The following is a 24,845-nucleotide window of genomic DNA, read 5'->3' on the forward strand; positions in this document are numbered from 1 at the left end:
GAAGACCACTTAATTATTATCATTTTTATTTTTGATACCTACCTACCTGTTTTTGTTATTGTAAAAAAACAAAGACTCATCTATTTTACAATTGAGTCTTGTATGAATCAGCATTGAGCAGATATTGACTTGCAGCATGTAGCAAGAAATCTTGTGCTTACAGCCTAATAAAACTAATGATGTATCATTTTAGTCAATTTGCTATGGATTATGCCATGTTGGTATTTCTTGATATACATATTATGTGTTCTATATCTACCTTGAAAGGAAATACGTAGTTAAAAAGCAGATAGTCTGAGTTTATTCAACAAAAACATGCAACTTATTCCACGGTTAGCAGATTAGTTTGTGGATTTGTTGGAAATAAATATGCACAGGCTCGTCTCATTAGTTGCTCATGAATGAAATAGTGACCGGGGACAGCCCTTAACATTCATAATATGGCCTGGAAGAAGCAGAATACAGTCTTGTGGTGCATTGGGTAGTATAGAAAACTAGGGAAAAAGCATCATCTATAAGGATTTAGACGCAGGACACCGAGCTTCAAGAAATTATGCTTTATATGCTAGCAATGTTATAAGGCAGATCAAGTTTTAATTCCATAAGTCTTTTTATCTATAGTAAGCAGCAATAATAATCTTGTAAGCGGGGTAGTACCCTATAAAAGGTTGGGAACCTACAATTTAATTAAAATGTAGTAAGTAGTACTACAAAGTATGTTCCTGTTTTATGGTAATTGTAATATTATTTTTCATAACATTACAGCTTTCCAAATGATTTTGAAGTTTTTATCTTCCCATGTTTCCAAATATTATACTGCAGTTGATGAAGCAACTTCGAGTTTGTTACCAGGATATATACACCATTCCCATGGGAAACATAATAATATGATTGTTTTGATTTCTTGAGGTGAATAGGTGGGGTAAGGGCAGGATTTTATCAGATCAGGATAAATAAGGCAAAATTTTTATCATTATCTTACATTTATTTCAGTTGAATAATTTTTATTATAAATGGAATTCGTTTCTAAGACTATCATCACTTTCTACCGTTGTTTCAGATGTCACATGCGTTAAGTATATAATAATGTAGCGTCCAGTTATTTTTTTGTAGTAAGAAACTGTATTTACTTAATCATTTTGCTGAGTTGTTTCCATTTACTTTAACCAGGCTTGGGAAATACATCTGCATGTCTTTTTGATTATTATATCAAACAAATTTATGTTTAAATATCTATAAACTCCTTTCAATTATTTAATAAATTAAAACTTATACAAGAAGTAGTGCTACATACTTTAAAATTTTAACAATGACAAAGCAAAATTATATTCATTACACCATATACCAAATGTTAATGAACAACCAATTGTCCAAATAGCCATTACATTTTCACATATCATCACTTGCAATCAATAATGTTTTATTTGTGTATCAAAAAGAATACCTACATATTTATAACTAAGAACATACGTCATAAAATAGGGTTTTGTTTGCACCGCATTACTTTTTTGTAGGGTCAATACATTAAACATAAATTTATTTGCATTACGCTGTGTTACTTAAATCACTTCAAACATTTTACAAGTTTAAGAAAGTATGCGTTACATATCAATGTCGAAAATATTAAGGATAATAATAATATGAAGGAATTGAATTTTTTTGTTACTTTACTCTACTAACAATTAACTATGGAAACTGTATTACTGTATTGTAGTTATTTTAGCACGGAAAAATAATTGCGCTTGCAGTTTTCTTACCTGCAGGTTTATTAAAAAAATGTTTAAAAATAAGTTAATATCTAACTTTAATGTGTAGATGAGTGCCCAAAAAATGAACTAATCGATACGTTTTTACAATCTGACACCACTATACTTATAATTAAATATTAACAATTTATAATTTCTGGTAACCATAATACATAACAAACTTTGAAAACACTGTATGATGGCTACCTATTTTTGATTTTTAAATTCTGTTTAAGAATCTTGTGTCTACAATTTTAAAAGAAGACAACAGTTTTAAATTACCGAAAAAGTTATCTCCACAGTTATAATTTATTTGATCCTTTGTTATCTGTATTTGTTTATACGTTCATTTATTTTTACAAGGTGAAATCAAGTGCGTGGAGGACCAAATCTGTACAATTAACAGCGAATAATAGCTGAAACCGGTTAAAACCCAATATGCGTATCTGCTCTTACTGCATTACACGTGACAAACATTTGTTTTTAGGGTTTCATACCCGAAGGGTAAAATAGGACCCCATTAAGAAGACTCCGATGTCCGTGTTTCTGTTACCAGGTTGTAACCATTAATCAAGATAGTTAGTCAATTTTTAATAGTAATGGGACAAAACCTTTTGTCGGCGAGCCCAACTCGCATTAGGCCGATTTTTTGTGACTGGATAATTAGAGTTTATTTTTCAAATGGCATTTAAAGGGTGCGTGTGGTTACATGGACATGGGGCACCACTACAGTGAAGCTTTTAGGGCTAGGGCCGATTTAGATAAAGCTAATACTGCATATAAATAAAACTTAACCATATTATTACAACATTTGAGTGTCATTATGAAACAGGGGCTACGAAAAACTAACAAACAAAACATTCTTGTTTGTAGTTTATAATATTTTGGTTCGAGATATTGTAAACTTAAATAACATAATGTTAGTAATACCTGAAGCAAATTTATTTTTTCAAGATCGTAGTAGGTAGGGGCCCACCCACTATCTAAGAGAAAAGGCGTGGCTGTATGTATGTTATATCTTTTCTAATATCTGTTTGCGTTGTAACACATAACATTAAAAAAGAAGATCATCAAGAGTCATGAATCAGAATTTTCAGTATGTTATCATCACATAAAAATTACTATAATCCATGTAATACCTAAACACTCGCTTTGAATGACGCAATAATACAGTTATTGTGATCTGGGCGGTTATTGTATATCTCATTTGATAACTATTTGATAGCCGCGATGCTGTACATCGGTTTTTCCTTAAAAAAAGAGTGAATAATACTTGACGTAAAAGCAGCAATGTAATGCATCGTGCCATCAATTAACGTACACTAGGTATTCATTCGGTTACTCAATACGAAAACAGGAGTTCTTTCTATCTAGTTTTATTAATTAAAAGTCAAATGCAGTATTCGTTTTATTAAAATCAGCTCTGGAACTTTAAAGTACGTATAAATTGCCATTTCTAAGCTTTAGATTTGATCGTCACCACACTTGAAATATATTACTTGTACTTTTGCCCAACAAATGTACGTAAGAAACGTTGATTTCCATCAGCACCATTCCAAGTTAGTTTAGGCAATAAAATAGAAAATTATAAAAGTGTTTTATTTCAATATAGAATCTACACACCTTTATTAATAACTTAATATAATATCTGCTTACTGGCCAAAGGGCGGATCATATTTGTTTTAATAACCCGTTAGTGAACCCGGAAAAACCTTAAATTTGAAATCAAATGGACTAGTTGACGAATAAAGTAAATATTTATTTTAATTGCTGAAACCCGTGCCAAAATAACGACAAACAGTTTTTCTTAAGAATGCAGATTACCAATTAGAATTAGAAAATCGAACTATGAAATAGGATTTCGTCTTACATGCTATACAATATTAAAACCTCATATAATTATGGGATCTTCTAGAAGGTCGGCCGCGCGATCGCATGCCACGTCCACGTGTTCCACTCTCGCTGTCTGCAAAAACATTTCAATATTTAACCAGCTGATAGATAATTAACACAAATGTATGGTAGATTTTTTTAGCGTCATCATGCTTCAGCAAATTCTGTATCTTAGCACATTTACATAAATTAGTTGAATTTGGAACTAAGCTAATCTTCATGATAACTATTTTTTTTATTGTTATTAAACAGGTTCTTTTAATATAAGGGTGTTTTTATTTTTGACCAGACCATATTATTATGTTTTTTTATTGTGTTAGAGTAAGTATCAAATAGTGTACGTGAATTATAAGTATGATAAAATACTTAATTGATCTTATTTAATACAATGGTATACTAAAAATGAATCTAATAATAATCAACCATGATGGTGGATCACTGGGATATTTTTTTTATAAAAAAATGGTCATGCAATGAATTATTTAGTAATAAGTTACCAGCAGCACGCATCCATCTTTGATTCTGTGAGTGTGGTGAATGCGGTGAGTGGGCATGTGCCTGTGCGTGGGCTCGACGCGCTACTCCTGTTGGAGCACTCGCTTCTGCTTCGCGTCCTTCTTCTGCCACCTGCTTTATGGTCAAATAATAATATAGTCAGTCATTGAATGATAAAATTATGTAGTATTACCACAAGAATATGTACACAATAATAATGTCCTAGTCTAGCCAACCACGCCAAGTTTCAATAAAAGCAGCTAGCTGGTAAGTTTTCTTATAGCGTCACATTCTGTTACTCTCTCTATTCAAACACAGCCCCATAGGAAATTAACTGCCATGTCCAGCAAAAGGTCAAGCATAGGAATAAGACCAACTTCAATGCGTATTCATGAAGGTATGCAACCTTAAAGTCCTATTTTCGAGTAATGCATAATGTTAATTTTAACATTTTATTCATATCAAAATGTTGCAATATTATCAGATAGTATTTTGTCCATAGAATTTAACTTTTTTATTATGCCCGATTTCTAAGGCTATATTTTGTCATTTAGGTATAAAAAATGTACTTGGTTTATACTAGTAAAAGTTTTTAAATTTAACACTATGAGAAACTGGTCAAAAACCGTAAGTCGAAAGCCCTTAAGTGGAAAGCCTAGGCGCTAGATAACACAAATTCATCGTATAATTACTGACATAATATGACACACTTTTATTCCAAACCTTTAAGTGAATCTCTAGTTATATCGAACATCTTTATTTAAAATAATTTAGTTCACGAACCAGAGATCTATGCGATCATAGGATACTATACTAGTATTTGCAGCACTTCAGTCATACAATCCAATTGAATTAAACCAGTTTCATATAAATTAAAACTGGTTTTTGTAAGACTATGTTACGTAGAAGTACTATGTTGTACATACTTCAACATTTAATTTACGAATTGCAGCGAAAATGTCGTTCGACTTTGAAGTTCTGAGGCTACTTAAGAACTAGAAAAACTAGAGGTCACTGAGGCACTTTGGCAATTACCTTTTTGTAATTTCGGGACTTAACAATATAGTCTTCCCTTTTAAAAAAGAAGTAAAAAGTTTTTTTTTTATTCTAGAACACTATTTATTTTATTAACGCATTGTATGGCCTGTTTTGTGGATGTTAAATAGTAGTTCAATCAAATTTGTACGCCCTAATAACCTAACTTGAACAAATGGATGGAATAGGAGGCTGATTGCAAAATACTATATTTTGGAAACAAGATTTTATCGTTATGGACAATTAATTTATTTAGTTTCAATAGGAATACTAAGAAATCCAAAGATACAATATTCTAGCTAAACTCAGAGAGAGCTAAAAGATAGTGGTCTCAGTAAACGTTAAATTAAATTTTACTTTACATGTTGAACGAAAACATTTTGTTGTCTTCAGTTCAGTTAATCTGACGAAATTGATGTATTATTAGAAATTGTATATTGCCTTTGATATAAAGCATATATCGAACCAAAATTAACATTGTATTAACTGCTAAAAGAAAAAAAGAGAATATAGCAGGTAATGTCTTTTTGCATCATCATTGGTCGCAGTTGGACGCGGCACCTGAGACCAAGCAGAAAATATCATCCTCCCAATTTAAGATCGTCTTTTAGTCCTCAAGTTTCATCTGTAGTTGGTATATTTCACAATTCATATATTTACCGGCGAAAATTAGATTTAAATTACAGCACGAACAATTCTGTCATGAGAAAATGTTGAATACATATTCATTGCATATAAAGTTGTAATGAACAATTTATTTCTACGATAACACACGTCGTGAATATGGCGTCCGCAACGGTAATTATATTTCAAAAAGAGGTTAATTGTTTCATGCGCGTTATACCTACTATTGAACCAAAACGATGATAGGAAGTGTCGAAACAACAAATTATGTAGTAAAACGCGATTATTAAAGAACAAAAACACAATAATCGATACAAACAGGTTTTCTGAGGAGTAACTAATTTTGGCTTCCTTGCAAAACAGGTACTGTTCAGAAAATATAATAAATGGAAGTGGTTCTATTCTCTACTCACAAGATTATCTGAAGCCGTTGTAAACTAACTACTAGGCAAAACAAATGTTCAGTTTACGGCTTATAAGTGTCGGATTACCTATCCCATAGATAATGTGAATACATAATTCCACGTGATAAGCAGACCGATACTAACAGAAATGGTGATATAGGGCGTATAAAGTTGTCTTTACGGAACGTCAAAAATGCTAATTTGTTTGAAAATACTTGAATAATATTATTATGATCTCACAGGTTTGTGTAATCAAATGCCTGGTTGATAAATACAATTGATGTTTTTCCCGTAATATAAGTGTGATATCATTTTTTTGACTGTTTAAGATGATTAAATATTGAAACTACAGGACACGCCTTCTATTGCCGTATTGGAAAACATAGTAAACCGCAACTTCGTAGATAAATCACTCTATAAAATATAGTCTGTATGACATCCACCTAAAAAAATATACAAACAATAGCTATAATATATACGTCTAAAAAACTGAAAACGTCACGCAAAATAATTGTCACAACAAATCAGGTAAATCATCCTGGTTAGAAGTTTTTTTACTCCTCTTCCGCTACCTATTGGCTCCATTGGGTGTTACTGAGTCATAATCTTAGTAGGCGTAGGCTCTTTAATTGAGGGACCCAATAAGTAAATTTTTGGTACAAAAAAAAGTGCTAAGGTATGTGGTTTCAAAAACTGAGTATTTCTGTGTACTAACCACACCGCATGTTCAATACCCTAGGTTTTTTGAACTGTTTTCGGTTTCAGACCTAATGTCGCATATTATTATGTTATCTGTAAACACAAACCTGATGTGGGGACGACGGCTCACTGCCTTGAGAGCTAACCGCCGTAGCCTCCTCCTCGGCTCTAGATTCTTCCCAATCGCGCGTCTCGCCTCCTTCTGCACCTGCGCGTAACAATCGTTTAGATAAAACGTTCGTTGCAGTGTTCGTCTCAATAGAATATCGTTAACATCATAACGACGAAGCGACCCAGTGTAGCGGTCGGTTACAAGTACACAGGAGAGACGGTTCATGTTCCAGCAGTCGCTATAGGAACGCGGCACGAACCGACCGAATGCCCCACGTACGCGTAAATTGAAACGCTCACGAGTCTTCGGTCTGCGCTTTGGGTCATAATATAAGTATGAAATTGCAGTAAGTAGTGTGCAGGGGATACTGACGCTCGTCGGCATGCGGCGCGTGGGGCGCGTGTGCGGGGTGCGTGGGGTGCGGCGGCGCGGCGGGCGGCAGCGCGGCGGCCAGGTCGGCGTGCGTGTCGTGGTGCGCCGCCAGCGCCGCGCCCGCGCCCGCCTCCGCGAACGTGAAGCGCGCGCCCGCGCCCGCGCCCAGCGGCGACACCACCGCCTCGCCGAACCTACGGGCACCATCAAACGTTACGAGTGTACTGCGAATATCGTTTGAAATGATTTTTACGTTCAATAGTAATTATTTTAATTTTCTGTGCCATTTTCATTTATAGATTGGAGATTGGATCGCGCATAGCGCGTTACGTACCCGTCGTTGCGTCTCGGAACATAGAGTGTGGGCGTTGAGGGTACTATACTGTCGTCACCGTCGTCGCCTCCGTTGCCGCCGAGAGATAGTGTTCCACTCGCTAAAAACAAATATATACATCTATAATTAAACCCATTTATGTAATCAAGATTTTTTTATTCAGAATTTATCTTATAAGGGGCATATATATTTTGGGATATATATATTTTGATAAGAATTTATATTCAACTTTGTTAGGGATTTTATAGACTGATCACTACAGAGACCGCCATCATAAGTTATATTGGATGTTTTTAGAGATTTTATCAATTCGATCCAACTCCTCTGCCAGTTGAATAATAACAAGAGGCCACCGCGTGTACGAGACAGTGGCAGTTACGCCGAGTGGATGAGATATGTAACGTACGTTCAGTGCCGCTGCTGATAGCTTCGATCTGCTGGATGGCGGGCGCGGGCTCGCTGTCGGCCTCGGCGGCGGCGGAGGCGCTGGGCCGCAGCTCGCTCTCCTCCACCTCCTCCGCGTCCTCGCCCGCCTCTGGTGACTGCGCCGGAGATTCCTGCCACGCCAAACGTTTACAATCAATATTTCGTACAGTCAAGAAAGTTTCATTTAATTTTCTCATAGACAATGAGAAATTATCTTTAGAGACATAAAGGAGATACGCAACAACCCCATACAACAAAGGCTATGTTATGGACAAAAAAACCAAGCTTGGTTTTATGAAGAGACAATAGTCTGCTATCCTCTAGTGTAATTTTTATTCTGCTAACTAGCAGGGTTTGAAAACAATAGGGAATAAAAATTATCAACATTTCTACAACGTTACGATTGCTAATAAGTAACAGATAGAATTTCGTTCGAATCCAACGGATGTCTTCTTTCACGGTTCTGTCCTCGACTTAGGGCTATGCCACAGTTTATACACCGTTCATAATCCATTATACACGAGCCAAATTCGTTAGTCAGCACTACGTAGCCAAGTTATAATGTAAAGCGTAGATCCAAAGTCCAAGAAAGCCGAAGTCGGGTGGTTAAGCAGTAACAGAAATCCAGAAAAACAGGCACAAATCGTCTATAAGCATAAAAACACCGCAAAAAAAAACAACAACACGAAAGTCGGGAATGATAAATTCTGTTGACAATCGATATCGCGACAGAGGGCAAGTGTTGCAATTTCTTAAAAAAAAAAGCTATTTATAGATTCGTGAAATAATTCAAAATATTGATTAAGGGTTATTGTAGTATTTATTTATTATTTAAATATTATTTTTGTACTTAAATAACTATTTCAATTACATATTCTTGCAGATATATGGTAATTGTACAATTATTTATATACTAACAATACGAAACTGTATGTCTTAACTGACAACACTAAGCTTCTACCGGTTAGCTTCCGGAATCCATTCGAGTCAAAAAATATTAAATAAAATTAACTATGAATAACGGCTTAGTACAATAAAACAAAATATGCGGCAATTAACTATATTTTAAGAGATATTTAACCAATATAATTTCTTTTTTGTCCATCGCAGCATGATTATAGCCGTAGATTTCATATGTCCTTTAGGGCAGTAAAATGATGTCTTTCTAACCGATGTTCGGCTGAAGGTCGGTCGAACACTTTTCTACTTGATTTCAGTTTTGTGTGTTATATTGGCGTGACATGAGTTAACAAAAAGAGCAACCAAATAACAGTTAGTGTATTATGTACCTGGCGAGCTACATTCTCTGCGTCATCACCCTCAACTTCTTCCTCCTCCTCGCCACCTTCCACTTCTTGTTCTTCATCCATGTCTTCTTCGTCCTCTTCGCCCTCCTGTTTAGAATGCGAAGAATTTATTATGGTTTCAACAACTTGTATACATTTTATTGAGCCATAAATGAACATTTTTAAAGATAGTAATTATTACTAAGTACTTATACTATTTGACAATATAATGTTTGGTCAAATAAAACTTCAACCTAAAAACAAATGAATTACCCGATACATAGTGCCGGTACAGCGCTCGTCGTCTTCCTCGGAGTCGACAACTATGACGCCCTCGTCGTCCTGATCGCATCGCGACGACGTCGGCACTTGGTACTCCACTTCGACGGACCGCTCGAATCCCTTCGTGTTTAAAAATTTTGGATATTTATAAAATCCTGAGGTAAGGTAAAATATTTAGGCTTAGATATATTAAATGAAAGGTACCTGTACTCTAGTTCTTTTAGCGGCTAACGGACGTTGTTGAAGCCTGCGTTTGGACGGGCGCGACTCGGGCGGCGCGTGGGAAGTGCTGACGCCGGGCGGCGGGTGAGAAGTGCTGACGCCGGGTGGAGCGTGGGACGTGCTGACGCCGGGCGGCGCCTGTGACGTGCTGACTCCGGGTGGTGCGTGTGATGTGCTGACACCCGCGGGCGCGTGCGACGTGCTGACGCCGGCCGCCGGCTGCGACGTGCTGACTCCCGGCGGCGCGTGCGACGTGCTCACGCTGCCCGACGCCTGCGACCCGGCCACCGACGCTCCCGCGCCCGTGGTACCTGTATCACGAGGAACGAGTTATGAAGTGCTTCAATTGTCATGACATCGGGTAACGAAAAGAACGACTTCCTAGCCGCCATAAGTCACCGGCTTCAACGATATTCGCGCTTATGTATTTTTCGTAAACGGTACTTAGTATTCGTTTTCCTGCAGACATATCTTAAGATTCCTTTCACACTTACCAGTCGAGGGAGGAGCGGAAGCAGCCGGCGTAGGCACACTGGGCGTCGCCGCCGAGCTGGCTGCAGAAACGCCAGATACACTGACGGACGCTGCCGCACTCGGCTGTTCAATGCGAGGCATGACCATTGCGACTGCCTGCACATAAAATCAACATTTAAATTGTAGACAAGAACTCTAATTTTGATAATAAAGACAGTTATTCATGCAACTTATAAAAACATCTATCTCAACGGACCTGTTGTGGTGGCTGAGTATGTGAAGATGGTTGTGCAGTACTATCACTAGAGCCGGAGCTACCCATTCCTGCCTCACTGGTATCCATATCCTGTAATCAAATAATAATATGTCAAAACTAGCTGATCCCACGGCATAGCTTGATAACAAAGTATCCCCTATGACAACCTGTCTTCAACTATCATAAGAAAAGCTTTATCAAAATCCATTTAGTCTTTTTTGCATGAAAGAATAACAAATATACACCCATCCTTACAAAATTTTAAATTTGTTATCCATACTAATATTATAAATGCGAAAGTAACTCTGTCTGTCTGTCTGTCTGTCTGTCTGTCTGTCTGTCTGCTACTCAATCACGCCTAAACTACTGAACCAATTTGCATGAAATTTGGTATGGAGATATTTTGATACCCGAGAAAGGACATAGGCTACTTTTTACCCCGGGAAAATAACGCATTTCCCGGGAAAATTCAGAAAATTCAACGAAGTCGCGAAAAATCAATATTATAATGACATTGAATCAACAAAATTCCGTTGCCATGGCAACTGTTTTAATGGCGGATATGCCTTAGCGCGACTTCGTTATACTAAGAGATATAAATATTTTGAGAATATTTTTCGTGAAAAAAAAGCATATTTTATATCATCACGCTACGACCAATAGGAGCAGAGTAGGTAACAGTAAAAAGTGTTACAAAAACATGGAAAATTCTGACCCATTCTCTCTTATGTAACGCAAGCGAAGTTGCGCGGGTCAGCTAGTGATTAATAAGTCTCCTTACGCACAAGCGGTTAACCGCGGGAGAAACCGCTTGAAATTTCATGGCGGTTAAAGTGCGAAGTCACAGGCGATTTCATTATAAACTGTAAAAGAGGATAACCGACAGAACCGCAAGTGCGAAAGAGGGCTAATAGGATTTAGGATCCCAATATTTTCTTAGCTTTTTTTCAATGTAGATTAACTTAATCATCCTTAATACAAAACAAGTATTTTTGGGTGTAATTCTTAAATCAAATGTTGTTCTGCGAAGGTATTATATGATAGATAATAACCTGAGTGGATTCTGGAGGCGCCGTGGAAGCAGCTAATGCAGCTCGAGGCAGAGGTCGCGACGATGAGGCGGGCATGTACTCCGTGGTGTGAGCGTCGTGCGGCGCAGTGGGCCCGACCTGTGCCATGGGCCTGATAGAGGCCAGCGGCGTCTCACCTCCGCGTCTACTCGCAGTCACACTTTGTTGTGCTACTCCTTACAAATACCACGTTATTTTTTTATTACATTATTACCTATAGAGTACGGAAACGAAAGTATAGCACTGAACTCATAATATTTTTAACAGTGATTGCGAACAGTAATGACTTACGTAAAAGAATTGTTTTGAAATTTTTAGCAACAAAATTGTTAACAACTTACATCGTAAGCTTACAGTAGCATAAAAAAACTTACAAAAGCACATTTTGCATTTTATTTACTAAGGGAACCTTCTATCATATCTACATATTACATGAGTTAGTATAAGCTATAATGTCTCGTGGAGTTTAAACAAACATCAGTATCTTACCTGCCATCGGTTTTATGTTAGCGGTAGGTGGATCTGTGGTTGTCTTCTCTGCTGTCGCTTGCTGTTTAGATGCCGACGCCTGACTGGCTAGTTGTCGCTGAAGCATGGTTACTTTTTGATGCAAAGCCTCTACCTCCCTGGTCTTTTCTGCCTGAGCTTCACTTCGTTCTTTCTCTAGTCGCGATAAACGACCTTCATACTGAGATTTAATGAGTGCTACTCTAACATCCTGCTCATCTCGAGTACTTTGCTCAAGAGCACCTATCTTGTTGCGGGACTCATCTAATTCACGGCTTAGTGAATTCTTTAGCTCAGTCAGTTGAACAATTTTACTTTTAGCTTGTTTCAAAACTTGTTTGGATTTCTCTTCCTTCTCCATATTTGCTGTTCGCAGAGTTTCTAACTCTTGTTTTAATTTTTCAGTATTTACTTTTTCGACTTCTAATTTAGCTTGAAGCTCAGCTATTTGCTCTTCGAATTTCTTATTACTTTCCGTCATCGCGGCATCCGCTGCAGCTATGCTTCCTTCGTTTCTCTTCTTATCTTCGTCAACAGTCTTCATCAACTCTTCATATTGGGCTTTATATTTCTTAGCAATTTTTCGTATTTGATTTTCCTTATTTCTAATATCAATCAATGATGCATCTTTAGTGGCTAGTTCTTCAGTTAATTTGGTGTTTGTTGCACCCATCAAAGAAAGCTCTGCTTTCACTTTAGCTACTTCTTCAGTTACGCGAGCCATATCATCCTTAAGAGTTTGCAACTCTTCATTAAGCTTCTTGTTTTCTTCTGCCAAAGCATTTTGTTGACGGGATACTAGGGTATATTGTTCTTCTAACTTAGATTTTTCAATTTTAATTGCACTGAGTTCTTCATTTAGTTTTCTAACATTTTCTTTTTCATTAGTTAACATTTTGGCTAAAGTTTCCCTTTCATTTTGAAGTCGTTTCCAATCCTCGGGACTTGTCTTGTTAGCACGCTCAACTAAAGCATTTACCCTAGTCCTCCATCTAGCACAGTCTGCTTTAAGGGCACTATTTTCAGACTGCAAGGTTTCGTTCTTCGATGTTAAGTCAGATATTTTATCTTGTAAGGGTGCCAACTGAGACTCTGTAGTTTTAGCTATTGCAGCCAGTTCTTCAACTCGAGCAGTCAATGTGTCACGTTCTTCTCTTAAGATGCGGTTGCTATCCGTCAAAGCATTAAGCGTTTCCACTTTCCTCAAAATATCTGACTGTTTATTGACTGTGACCATGCTTACCTCTGACTTTTCTCTTTCAGCCGCCAGAGATAATTTCGTATCATCCAGCTGTTTCTCAACGATTTCTAACTGCGATTTCAGTCGCATTGTTTCTGCCTGGAGTATATCAAATTTAGCCATTGCTATATCTTTTTCTTTTCTCAAAAATTTAACGATCTGGAATAATTGCTCTGAGGACTTTCCGTCGTCCTCACCAATTGAAATATTCATGCCAGATTCATTTGCAGATTCATTTATGCTTTCTGATCGTGATCTGGACGCATGCGATACTGAAAGTTGTGTACCTAATGCTTGTATCTGATCATGTAAGAGAGAATTCTGATCATTTAAATCTTTCAAACGCTCAGTGAGCTGTTCATTTTCAGTCATCAATATTTTTTGTCTGTCAAGCCAGGATTTTCTCTCAGTTTCGAGCTCTTCTACAGCACGATTTTTCAGTGCTATTAATTCGTTTATTTGGTTCTGTGCTTTTTGCAATTCTTCTTTTACTTGAGATAAGCACTGTATATCTGAAGAATGTAAAATCATTTCGTGTGTGTACTTTTCTTCAGCGCTTTGTAAAGAATGCGACAACTTAGTCATCTCAGAGCGCGCCGTTTCCAGTTCAGTGCGATAACTCTCCATGTTAGCTAAAGCAGCGTTTAATTCTTCACGCACATTAGCTAATTCATTCTTCAGTGTAGTGTTACTGTTTGAATGTTCTCCATTAGCATGGAGAGACAGTTCAGCTTCCAATTCTGAGCACTTGTCTTCCATATTCTGTAGCTTGCTAGTATAAGCAGCCAATTTCGCTTCAGTTTCGGCCTTGTAGGATTCATATTCAGCACTGAGAGATTTTAGTTCTTTTTCAGCGCTTTCCGATATATCGCAATATTGTTTGATATGTTCTTTGGCTACATTCAACTGTTCTTGTAGTGATTTTACTTCTTCTTGCCTGTCAGATAACTTATTCTCCAGATCTCTTATTTTCTTCACAGTGTCAAATGATCCATCTGTATTGGGAGAAAGAGCTATTTTAAGCTTTTTGGCCAATTCCTCATGGGCCTTAGCCTTTTCTGCCAAATCTTGTCGCATTTCGGTAAGTTCTTTTCTGAGATCGTCCGCTGCTTTCTTTTCTTCTTGCATTCGTTCTTTTGCAGTGTTTGTCTGTCGCTCTAGATGAGCTGCTAATTCTCTAAAACGATCCTGTTCTTCTTGCAGTCTTCTTCTCAATGCTGAACATTCTCTAGTGGCTTCATCTAATCTGGATTCAAGTTTGATGCGATTCTCGGCTTCGACACGTTCCAGACTAGCTTTGATCAACTCCAAATTCTTTAGGAGGAGTGATTGACCTTGCCTTTCTCTATTCAACATTTCTTTTTCTGTTTGTAAACGCGCCTCTGCGTCTTTCAGTAGTTTTAACTCCAGTTTCAAGTTATCTAATTGAATTTCTGCTGCAGCTAATTTACTTTGAGCATTCAAAGCTTCATCTCTAAGATGTTGGAGGGATACTTCATGTTTAGCTATTGTTGCATTGTACGCTTTGTTCTTTTCTTCTAAAGAAGTTATTTGCTTCTTGTAAGTTGTTATATTTGTTTGCAAAATTTTTAATCTCTCATTGTTGTATTCCGAAGTTGAAGAGCATTTACTGTTTGCAGCAGTAAGTTTAGCTATTTCCTGTCTCATATTATCTATTTGTTCAAATAACATTCTTTCATTGGTTATTTTCTCTTCTTTATATGTCTTGTATTCTTCTTTCAGAAGTTCAAGCTGCTTTTCCGTTTCTTTGTATTTAATTTCAAACGAAGATGGTTCAGGAATGGCAGGTTTACTAACTATTTCCGGAGACTGGACATCTGTGGGAAACATGCCACTCTTTTCTAATTCTGCAACTTCGAAAGCAGATAATTCATGTCGCTTTCCTTTCATGTGGTCGTGATACAATTTTTTAAACATATCTCTCTGTCTAATCAAGCCATTCACCATTTTAGTTTGACGGTCTTGGGCCTCAGTCAATTCCACTACCCTATTTTTCAAAGATTCAATTTTGTTTTGCATTTCTCCACTTTCAAATTGTTCTTTGTGGCGTTCAAATTCTTCCTGCTTGTCAGTCATTTCGCGAATCATTCTAAGTAGCTTTTGGTTATTCGATTGCAACTCTTGGATATCACTGAATGTCACCAAAGTTTTAGAAATAATACGCGAGGAGTTCAAATCTGATGAGTTGGTGGTATTAGAAGTTGTTTGTGAAGAGTCATGATCGCCATTAGGTATTGCTCCACCACGACTATGCTCAATTTCTTTGAGCAGGAAGCACACTTGCCTGCCTAAATCAGCTAATTCACCTTTCAATTTGCCATTTTCGCGGCTGTAGTGATTGGCAATTTTAGAAGATTCACTATAATCATCCCGAAGTCTGTTACACTCTATAACAAGAGAGTCAATCTGTTGAGACAGAGCAGTGTTGCTTTCTAATGTTTCCTCAAATTCGGCTTTTTGTTTTTGTAACATAGGAGCCTTTTCCTCTAATTCTTGAACAATGGAATTTATAGTAAGATTTAAGCGTCGGTTTTCTTCTTTTTCTTGTGCTAATTCATCAGTAACTTTCACCAGTTGTGAATATATTTGTGTAAGCGACATCCCTGACTTAAGTAACTTACTGGCAGTAGCTGCTGATGGAGCCAAGTCACTCAAAGCCAGGTCAAGATTTTGGGCATTGGCAGCTTTTAATAAATCATTTGCATGGTCTAACTCTGTCTTTAAAGAAGCAATCACCTCGTTTTTCTTTTCCATTAATTCTTCATGATCTAATTCCGCCTGTTTGTACCTCGTCTCTAAGTCACCATACTTTTCGGTAGCTTCATTCAATAATTTTTGTAATTCTGCAATACCTTCTGTCATCTCCAATGTTTTAGATTCAGCATCATCATGCATTGTTTTAAATAAATCAGCTAATTTTGTTTTGGCTTCTAATTCTTTTTTATAATTTTCAGTCATTTTAGTTTCTACTTCTCTCTGTTCCATTAGACGCTGAGAAAGATTCTCAGCTCGATTGTTTAAACTCTTCTTTACCTCGTTCAGCTGACTGATTGTTTCATTTGCAGCATTTAATTCCTCTACCTTCTCAGCTAATTGGGTTTCCAGGCTCACTAATCTACTTGTATTATTAAGCCTTACAGTTTGCAGCTCTGAAGTGAGCCTATTAACCTCTTCAGTTAAACCAGCAATTTGTGAGTTGAGTAAAGTCCTCTCCTGTTCGATACGTTTTTCGCGATACTGTAGTGAAAGTTCTTTACTCTGAATTTCGTCATTTTGTGCTAGCGCTTCGCATTTGGCGTCAATCGCAGCACGTAGCTGTTGAGATAAAGCAGTTTCGCTAGCGGTCAATCTTTCCACTTCGGCGTCGCGCCTTTGCAAAATTCTGGTCAAGTCATTCCTTTCATCAACAGCAGCATCTCTTGAACTTTTAATAGAAATGATGTCATTTTCCAGTCGGCTTATTTTGTCACGAGCCTTTTCAAGTTCCGCATTTAAAGATTTTACTTGCTGGTTTAGTTCAGAGATTGTTTCATCAGTAGTTGAGAGCTTCTTCAAAGCATCTTCATACTTGGCTGTCACATCCAGGAGCTGTGTCTCTAATGTAGTTACTTTGTCGCCTATAAAAACAAAATAATTTATTGTTTAGTCATTTCGGTTTATTTGATAGATTCTGTGCATGCAATATGTTTGTTTGGAAAAATTACATCTAGTTTGGTTAACTATGTACTTTTGGTGGAACCTGGCTTCATTACCTCTATAGTCAACCATATGGACAGTTTAAACAAGAATAACACCATAAAATAACCACTCATGTAATATTGTTATATTTTTAAAACACAATTATTGTTACACTTTCAACACTCATACTCCTTTCTGTGGAAGTACTAACCAATGCAAAATACTATGTATTTTTTATCTAATATGTTGGCTTTCAAAAGTTTTTCCTCAGTGATCTGGGTGGAAGAATATGGGACTGCTAATTTATATTATCTAACTATTCTAAATAGTAGTCTGAAGTTTGATAAGGAAGAATAGAGGACTGCTAATTTATATGAGCTAAATATTCTAAATAGTAGTCTGAAGTTTGATAATGTGAATGGTAAGTAAAGGCTTGCCAGTATTACATAGGACTACCTTGCAAAGGTGATTGAAATACACCCAACACTCCACCATTAGCAATGTTAGTCCCATGTAATAGAAGGCGAGCTTATTGCCACTAGCCGGGCATATCACCAAACTACAGGCTATTATATTGAAATAGAAATTAGAAAAGCCTGAAAACCTGATTGGCAATTATAAACTACTACAGTGGCAGTCATTGCATTATCCTTTTCTGTTATAACAAAACAGTTCTATTTCTAACACACACATCACTAAAAAAAACACAAACATGTTGCATTAGGTTTGAACCCTCAACCACTTGAGCGAGAAGTGAATGGTAAGATTGCTTGGCTATCACTAACACATTTTAGGTAATTGGTTGTATGACATGGGGATACAAACTTACTATTTGCTTAGTAAGTAGGTTAGGTTACTTCCACTTTTGTATTGCAATACTAACAATGAAATTATAAAGTCACATCATTATTAGAATTACAAAAACAGTGTGTATAATTTATGATTTTAAATGTACATAACAAACTTACAATGATCATGTTATTGATCAAATTTAAAGTTTGGATACCTATCCAAACTTTAAATTTGTTCAAAAATTTATACCTAGTCAGCAATAAAAGTTTTGTTTTACTTGAGGATAAACTAATTTCTATTCAACATCCATGTGCAACTTAACAAGTATTAGTCATGCCTTACAGTGTAAAAGTGAATTGTAGCAAGAAGGGACGATACAATGAATATTACTCCCCGCCACACACACCTATTGATAAGTAAAACCTAAACTTACAATGACCCAAAAAGTCCAATTAACCCTGGCAATAATAAATCACTACCAATTTATCGACTACCCCACGTGTTAAATAATATAACAAACACTAAGATCAATCTTATACATCTCACAAATATGACAAATTTGTAAAATTATGAATTTTGTTTATTTCACAAGGTTATGTATGTATAGTCGTTCATTTCAGACTATAAACAATGAGGATATTTGTTAGGTAAATATTGAGCATAAGTCACAAAACTATAGTATATTCAATATTTGTGAAAAGATTGATGAAAATGGGACACAAATTTTCTTTGTTCTATGATAAACGAAAACCAAGCATTGAGTGAAAGCGTCGGAAAACACCGGTTTCATTACCTATCTGAGACTTGTTAGTTTCATGTAAAGCTTTGGCCGTTAAGTATTCTTCGAACTTCTTGTCAATATACGTATTGATCTTCTCTGCAACGGGATTAGGTATAACTGCAAATTCTTCCTCTGACAAAACATTATTTAAATGATTTTTTGCACCGGCTTCAGATTCTGCAGCCTCCATCTTCGACCGATATTCACCGACAGGGTTGCCAATGTCAATTTGCCACACTTGCTTTTGCCTATAGACAAGAAAATACAATAAACCATAGACACAACCTTATAGAGTTTAGCGGAGTTAATATAGGTACTTACCTATACGACTTTACAATTTTTAATGCTTTTTTCCAAACACGGAATACCGAGACCTTAGTGTAAGGATATAGCCCATCATATTTTCCAATTCTGCTTGCTGCGGCATTCATGGCACGGGGTTCGTAGCATCCGTAGCAACTAGCATAGAAAAAGAGCCTGCTCGTGAGCAAGTCATGACCATTAACAAGCGCTGCCCCTTTTTGATAGGCTTGTTGATAAATAAGCTTGATAATACTAAAAACTCAATAGTTTAGTAGTCAATACTTTAGAAATTAATTAGAGTAGATGTGTTAGAGGAGAAGTGACAATAATTATATCTTTAAAAAAAGTAAAAATATACTCTTTATGATATAGAGTGTCACTACTGTCACTGTCATTCTCAGAGTGCCAGCCAAGCCATAGTGAAATGCCAGCGAAAACTGAGCCTTGGTGTAATCAGAAATGTGTCTAAATTAATCGTGCTACGAGTATACTATAATGAAAATTCCATTTGCCAATCACGAGCACTGTTATTGTATAATGACAAATTGACCATTTTATTTTACAACATACATAGATCTGTGCACCAGAAATCAACATAAAAACAATTATTGCGACCCATAAATTGTGATTTTGAATTATTTACAAGTATTTCAGGAGTGTTAATTGAAAAAATGGAAGAAGAGCAATGTTTACATGATTGTGAAAACTACATTCGGAGCCACAATGTCTCGTTATTGCTAAAAGACTGTATCGTGCAATTATGTGTAAACAAACCTGAAAATCCTGTGTCATTTCTTAGACAATATTTTCAAAAATTAGAACGGGTATGTTAGTAGTTCTAAGTAAACAATAATGCCCAAACTTATGTAAATTGACCTTCTATCAGTCAGTCTATTAGTCAACAATGTCTGATGTCTCTTCAGGGACTTTAATATTTTAAATGTGTTTCCTGTATTTAGGCTAGTTGTGATAACTGTAATTCTTTGTATTAGAAGGGTGGTTGCAGTACTATGGTAACTTCTAACAAACATTATTCAATTGCTCAGTAATTGTTTGTATCTCAGTAGTTAGTTTTCCAATCAATCATTTGCCCCTTAATTTAGTAAGTCCAACTAAACAAAATTACCCTGATTTATTTTTAAATATTGATGGCTTGCAATATCTGCAATTTACTCACAGTTTTGTAGAGAAGCTGTCTACACAGTCTAACTTTACTATCAGTACATATAATAAAACCTGCTTATAATAAAAACTGTGTCTACTTTGGTCTTCAAGGCAATAACCCAAAGACTACCAAACAGATTATTATTACATTATATTCATTAATGGACTATGATTCATAAGGAAGGTTTATTGTAGAAACATCATGTACCTGAGAAAATATGATGAGTGGAAAAGGGAAATATATGTTAGTTGGCTATATACAACTCTTTTTTTTAGGAACAAGTTAAGGCAGCAGCAGCAGCTGCTGCCGCTTCTGAAGGTGAAGCTGATGGTGAGCTGTCTCCACTGCCAGTGCCCGGTGTCCAGCCTCCTCGCAGACGTGGTGGTATCAGTGCTGAACCGGTTACTGAAGAAGATGCTACCAGTTATGTTAAGAAGGTTGTTAAGACCTTGTTTGGATGGTGATATTTGATTCTTAATGACAGTGCTATGCACAACAGTTAAAATGATTGTTGTTAATTTCTTGTCATTTATTTATTAATGTTGATGACTACACAGCCCCTTTGGTTTTATTCCAGAGTTTGGTTAAGTGTTATTGGAGAATTCTTAATATATATTGAGATTTTAGTAGTAGCTCATTCTTAAGATGTATTGTGAATAACTATAAAATAATTGGCTGTCTATGCATATGGCATGTCCAACAATATATTTTAAAAATGAAATAATCTACAGTTTTAGTTATAACAGGCATGTTATAATGAATCGTAAATTATATTATTTTTAGGTGGTGCCAAAAGATTACAAAACAATGGGTGCTTTATCTCGAGCTATAGCATCCAATGTGTTGTTCACCCACTTGGATGAGTCTGAGCGTGCTGACATGTTTGATGCAATGTTCCCTGTACAATGCTTGCATGGTGAAACAGTCATCCGACAAGGAGATGAAGGAGACAATTTCTACATTATTGACTCTGGTGAGGTTGAAGTAAGTATATCGTAAAGATAATCAAATAATTATTTAGAGTTACTTCTCATTCAAATGTTGCAGTTTTTAAATTAAACCATTGGCAATTTTACTTATGTGTGATTTGTCCAACAAGTCTCTTTTCCTAGAGGTAGAAAGTGACCAAAGATTTTCCCAATTTATATTACAAACTTTAGTAAATCCAAGTTTTCAAGTTTACCTCTTCCAGTCCAGTGACTAGGTACTTGTGAGAGAATTAAAGACCAAATTCTGTATTATGAATTGTAGCTCACGGCGTATTTAGTAAGGCTGTTATATAATTAAATAAGAATATTTTATATTAGCGTACTAATAAACTAGAATAGTACTTTAAGCTTATTTACTTGCTGATAATATAATAATATAATCCCAGGTTCTAGTAAATGGAGAGCCTGTTACAACTATTGGAGAAGGAGGCAGTTTTGGTGAGCTAGCTCTTATATACGGCACTCCTCGAGCAGCCACTGTCCGCGCGAGGACTCCGCTCAAACTGTGGGGTTTGGACCGTGACTCTTACCGCCGCATACTCATGGGCTCTACTATAAGAAAGCGACGTATGTACGACGAATTCTTGTCGCGCGTATCAATTTTGGGTAAGGATTTTTTTGTTCTATTGTATTATTTCTACCTCATATCATTGGAAGGTTTCATCCATAGTTGAGTTATTATTTTGAAATTTAGTGCGTTTTTTAACCAGTGAAATACAAAGTAAGCTATTCACAATTTAAAAGTTCAGCATTAGGTATAAGCTTACACAATTTAAGTGAATTGGCTAGAATTTTGAAAGCTAAGCTGGTATTAAAGATTTATTGGTAATTTGATTTATTTCAAAAAATGTTTCTCAATTCGATTTTCAAGCTTAAGATTAGAGAGAGTCAATGAATTTTTACATGTTAATTTCTATTGTTCTAATTTCAGAAAGCTTAGAAAAATGGGAACGTCTGACAGTAGCGGATGCCTTAGAACCTGTATCTTTCACTGATGGTGAAACAATAGTACGTCAAGGTGAACCAGGGAATGACTTTTATATAATAGTTGAAGGTAAATAGTTTCATTATATAATACGAATTTCATTCAATCTGTTTTAATTGGTATAAAGTAGTGTTTTTTAAAGCTGTATAACTCAAATGTGTAAGTCAAAACAAATAGGGATTGTTTATTGATTTCAAATCATATAATGTTGTAGAAACTTACATGTAAATTGTACATCAAGTTGTAGATGTGGTCTAACATTATTTTGTTGTTTCAGGAACTGCAGTAGTGCTACAGCAAAGAAATGGTCAAGGTGAAGGCTCCGCTGTGGAGGTGGGGCGCCTCGGGCCATCGGATTATTTCGGCGAGATCGCGTTGCTGCTGGACAGACCGCGAGCTGCAACTGTGCGCGCTGCTGGCTCACTCAAATGTGTTAAACTCGACCGTGCCAGGTACACTTTTTTAATATTTTCTTCTTGATAAGTTAATTATCTTTTGATATTCACCGTGTGAAATATGGCAAGCGCCATCCAACAGCTTATGCAAATAATAATATTTAATTTATTATTACTTCATAATGTTCAACTTTTTTTCTCTTTTTCCAGGTTCGAGAGAGTGCTAGGCTTGTGTGCTGATATTTTGAAACGTAACATAGCGCAGTACAATAGTTTTGTGTCATTATCTGTCTAACATAGTGGTCACGATCGGAGTCGGAACATTTGTGAAACCAGGCAAAGGACGATATTGTGCAGTAGGTACTTAAGTACTTTAATTATATTTATAAAATACCTTTGCTACCATCATTGTAAAATTATACAAGATACTTGCCAACAATAATGTTGATAGTACCTAATATAACGATATGAATATATAGCACTTGCCATATAACTAGAAAATACGGCATTGGCGCATACAAACTTATAATAAAAATCACATAGTTCAGTAGATGTTGGTAACCATTTTCTTATTTCTTTGCATCCCTATCATCGGTTTGAATGAAGAGACGAAAGTATCCATGTAAGAAGAAAAACATACAGTGATACGTAAATAGTATGGAACATAATGGAGCATGAATACTGTTACCAACATTTGTTATCACTACCAAATTTTCAAATCTCTGCGCAATTTCTAGTTATTGGTGAGTAATATATGTTTTTCATACTTCCAAACCTAGTGTACTCACCGTTGCCGCTACACTAGACTTACAAGAATACTTTTGCAAACAAAAGTCCTTATTCATGAATACAATTTACACAGACGATTTTATAATAAGATTTTTTAGGCGATTATTTCTTCAATGAGTACGATTAGAATTTTGTTTGAAGCAGCATTTAGAATCCGAATAAACACAAGGTGATCTATAGAAGGCTTCCATCTCAAAAATGGAACACTTTAATATCTCGACATGCAGATTTGGTCGTCTCAAAATCGCGTCGTAGGTAAAAATATAGGTATAAAATATGGTTATTGTCGAAGATTATGTCATTGTAAGCTATGCGTTTATTCATAGATGGAACAGTATTATGTAATTAATGTTTTGAATACAGTAAATTTGTCAAAATTGTTATGTAAGTTTAGTTATAATAATAACATTACATTTATACTAATGAACCTTGTTAATTACATAATTTGATTTTAAGTATATGATTTATATTATAATGCATGGACATCGGAAAATAGCTGTTCGGATAACTAACTGCCTTGGGTGCATGCTGAAAAATGCTAGAATGTCAGGGGTGGCCGATTTAATTACACCCGAGGTAGACTTATGGACTAGACTTCATACGATCGTCTAATTCCTGTAATATGAAATACCAGTACGTCACATTTTGGTTTGCCTTACGTCATCTTCACCATGAGGTTGGCCACCTCTGCTTATAATATACATATTACGTACTTAACTGACGCAATTCCACAATGCTCCTCACCGTGGATGTGTTGTAGTTCTGGGGACAATTATTTAAAGCATGTCTAATGAATACAGCATCGATCATGCATAGCCATGAATTTTTGACGTTACCACATACAGACTGGAATTAATTATTTTCATCTATGTTATCCTAATAGTACAACATTAAGCTGATATTTTATATTGCATTAATTATTGTCACAAGATATAAGGTACGTATCGGTTCCAGAACAACTACAGATTCACCTTAAAGAATGTATACCTACACTATTTATCTTTATGTTTTACTGGTATACTCGCCAGATGTTTTTAATGTTTTTTTTTGGGAAAATCCATAGATACATCAATACCTGCTATATAATATAACCTTTCGACTGTTCCCAACATCCGATTATTATTTACATACAACTGCTGAGTGCTAACTTTATTGTACAAATTAGTGGTATAATGTAAATTACGAAAGCACAAGCTTTTTTCATTGTTAACACGGCATTATTATTTTTGGTCAGAAATAAAAAAATATTTAATAATTTAATATTGTATTGATGTTGTTTTTGTGTACGCATGCAAAGCTGGTGTATAATTATTATTGTTGTTTTATCATTATGTTAAATGTACCTATTTATTTTAAGTTATAATGTTGTGTTATACTTATATGGAGATTCATTAATAAAAACTTAATTTCGTTTATGAAAGAGATAATATTATATTATATTAGTTTTTTTTAAACCCTTACTTATTTTTCG

The 24,845-nt window shown here is 35.9% G+C and overlaps 2 protein-coding genes across 6 annotated transcripts; one reads left to right on the top strand and one right to left on the bottom strand.

The window, feature by feature from the left end:
• Window positions 1-972: 972 nt before the first annotated feature.
• Mgtor (nuclear basket protein megator) lies at window positions 973-18,970 on the bottom strand. 5 transcript variants are annotated; one of them, XM_076123110.1, is made up of 14 exons: window positions 18,761-18,970; window positions 12,219-17,114; window positions 11,712-11,899; window positions 10,660-10,749; window positions 10,424-10,559; window positions 9,912-10,240; window positions 9,699-9,827; window positions 9,429-9,533; window positions 8,120-8,270; window positions 7,714-7,813; window positions 7,380-7,573; window positions 7,003-7,103; window positions 4,136-4,268; window positions 973-3,711 (listed from the first exon to the last, which is right to left on the bottom strand). In XM_076123110.1, the coding sequence occupies exons 1-14, from the start codon at window positions 18,936-18,938 to the stop codon at window positions 3,629-3,631; spliced, it is 6,813 nt and encodes a 2,270-aa protein (XP_075979225.1). In that variant the 5' UTR covers window positions 18,939-18,970; the 3' UTR covers window positions 973-3,628. The 5 variants fall into 5 exon arrangements, with proteins under 5 accessions (XP_075979225.1, XP_075979226.1, XP_075979224.1 ...); XM_076123111.1 differs by having other exon boundaries at window positions 4,136-4,265; window positions 7,003-7,097; window positions 11,712-11,905; XM_076123109.1 differs by having other exon boundaries at window positions 7,003-7,097; window positions 11,712-11,905.
• Window positions 18,971-19,455: 485 nt separating this feature from the next.
• Window positions 19,456-24,806, top strand: Pka-R1 (protein kinase, cAMP-dependent, regulatory subunit type 1). Its single transcript, XM_076122839.1, has 7 exons — window positions 19,456-19,875; window positions 20,492-20,653; window positions 21,000-21,200; window positions 21,592-21,811; window positions 22,137-22,259; window positions 22,468-22,642; window positions 22,796-24,806. Exons 1-7 carry the CDS (start codon window positions 19,723-19,725, stop codon window positions 22,878-22,880), a joined length of 1,119 nt encoding a protein of 372 aa, XP_075978954.1. The 5' UTR covers window positions 19,456-19,722; the 3' UTR covers window positions 22,881-24,806.
• The last annotated feature ends 39 nt before the right edge of the window (window positions 24,807-24,845 follow it).

The sequence above is a fragment of the Anticarsia gemmatalis genome, chromosome 14 (genome assembly GCF_050436995.1).
Source record: "Anticarsia gemmatalis isolate Benzon Research Colony breed Stoneville strain chromosome 14, ilAntGemm2 primary, whole genome shotgun sequence".
Lineage (NCBI taxonomy): Eukaryota > Metazoa > Arthropoda > Insecta > Lepidoptera > Erebidae > Anticarsia > Anticarsia gemmatalis.

Excerpts from the sequence above, each read along its gene's own strand:
- Mgtor (XM_076123106.1), bottom strand. The coding sequence starts at position 18,938 with ATGGAGGCTGCAGAATCTGAAGCCGGTGCAAAAAATCATTTAAATAAT. Across the intron at positions 11,906-12,218 it reads TAACATAAAACCGATGGCAG|GAGTAGCACAACAAAGTGTG; the intron begins GTAAGATACTGA and ends GGTATTTGTAAG. Across the intron at positions 7,574-7,713 it reads GTTCCGAGACGCAACGACGG|GTTCGGCGAGGCGGTGGTGT; the intron begins GTACGTAACGCG and ends TGGTGCCCGTAG.
- Pka-R1 (XM_076122839.1), top strand. The coding sequence starts at position 19,723 with ATGGAAGAAGAGCAATGTTTACATGATTGTGAAAACTACATTCGGAGC. Across the intron at positions 20,654-20,999 it reads CTACCAGTTATGTTAAGAAG|GTGGTGCCAAAAGATTACAA; the intron begins GTTGTTAAGACC and ends TATTATTTTTAG. Across the intron at positions 21,812-22,136 it reads GTCGCGCGTATCAATTTTGG|AAAGCTTAGAAAAATGGGAA; the intron begins GTAAGGATTTTT and ends TTCTAATTTCAG.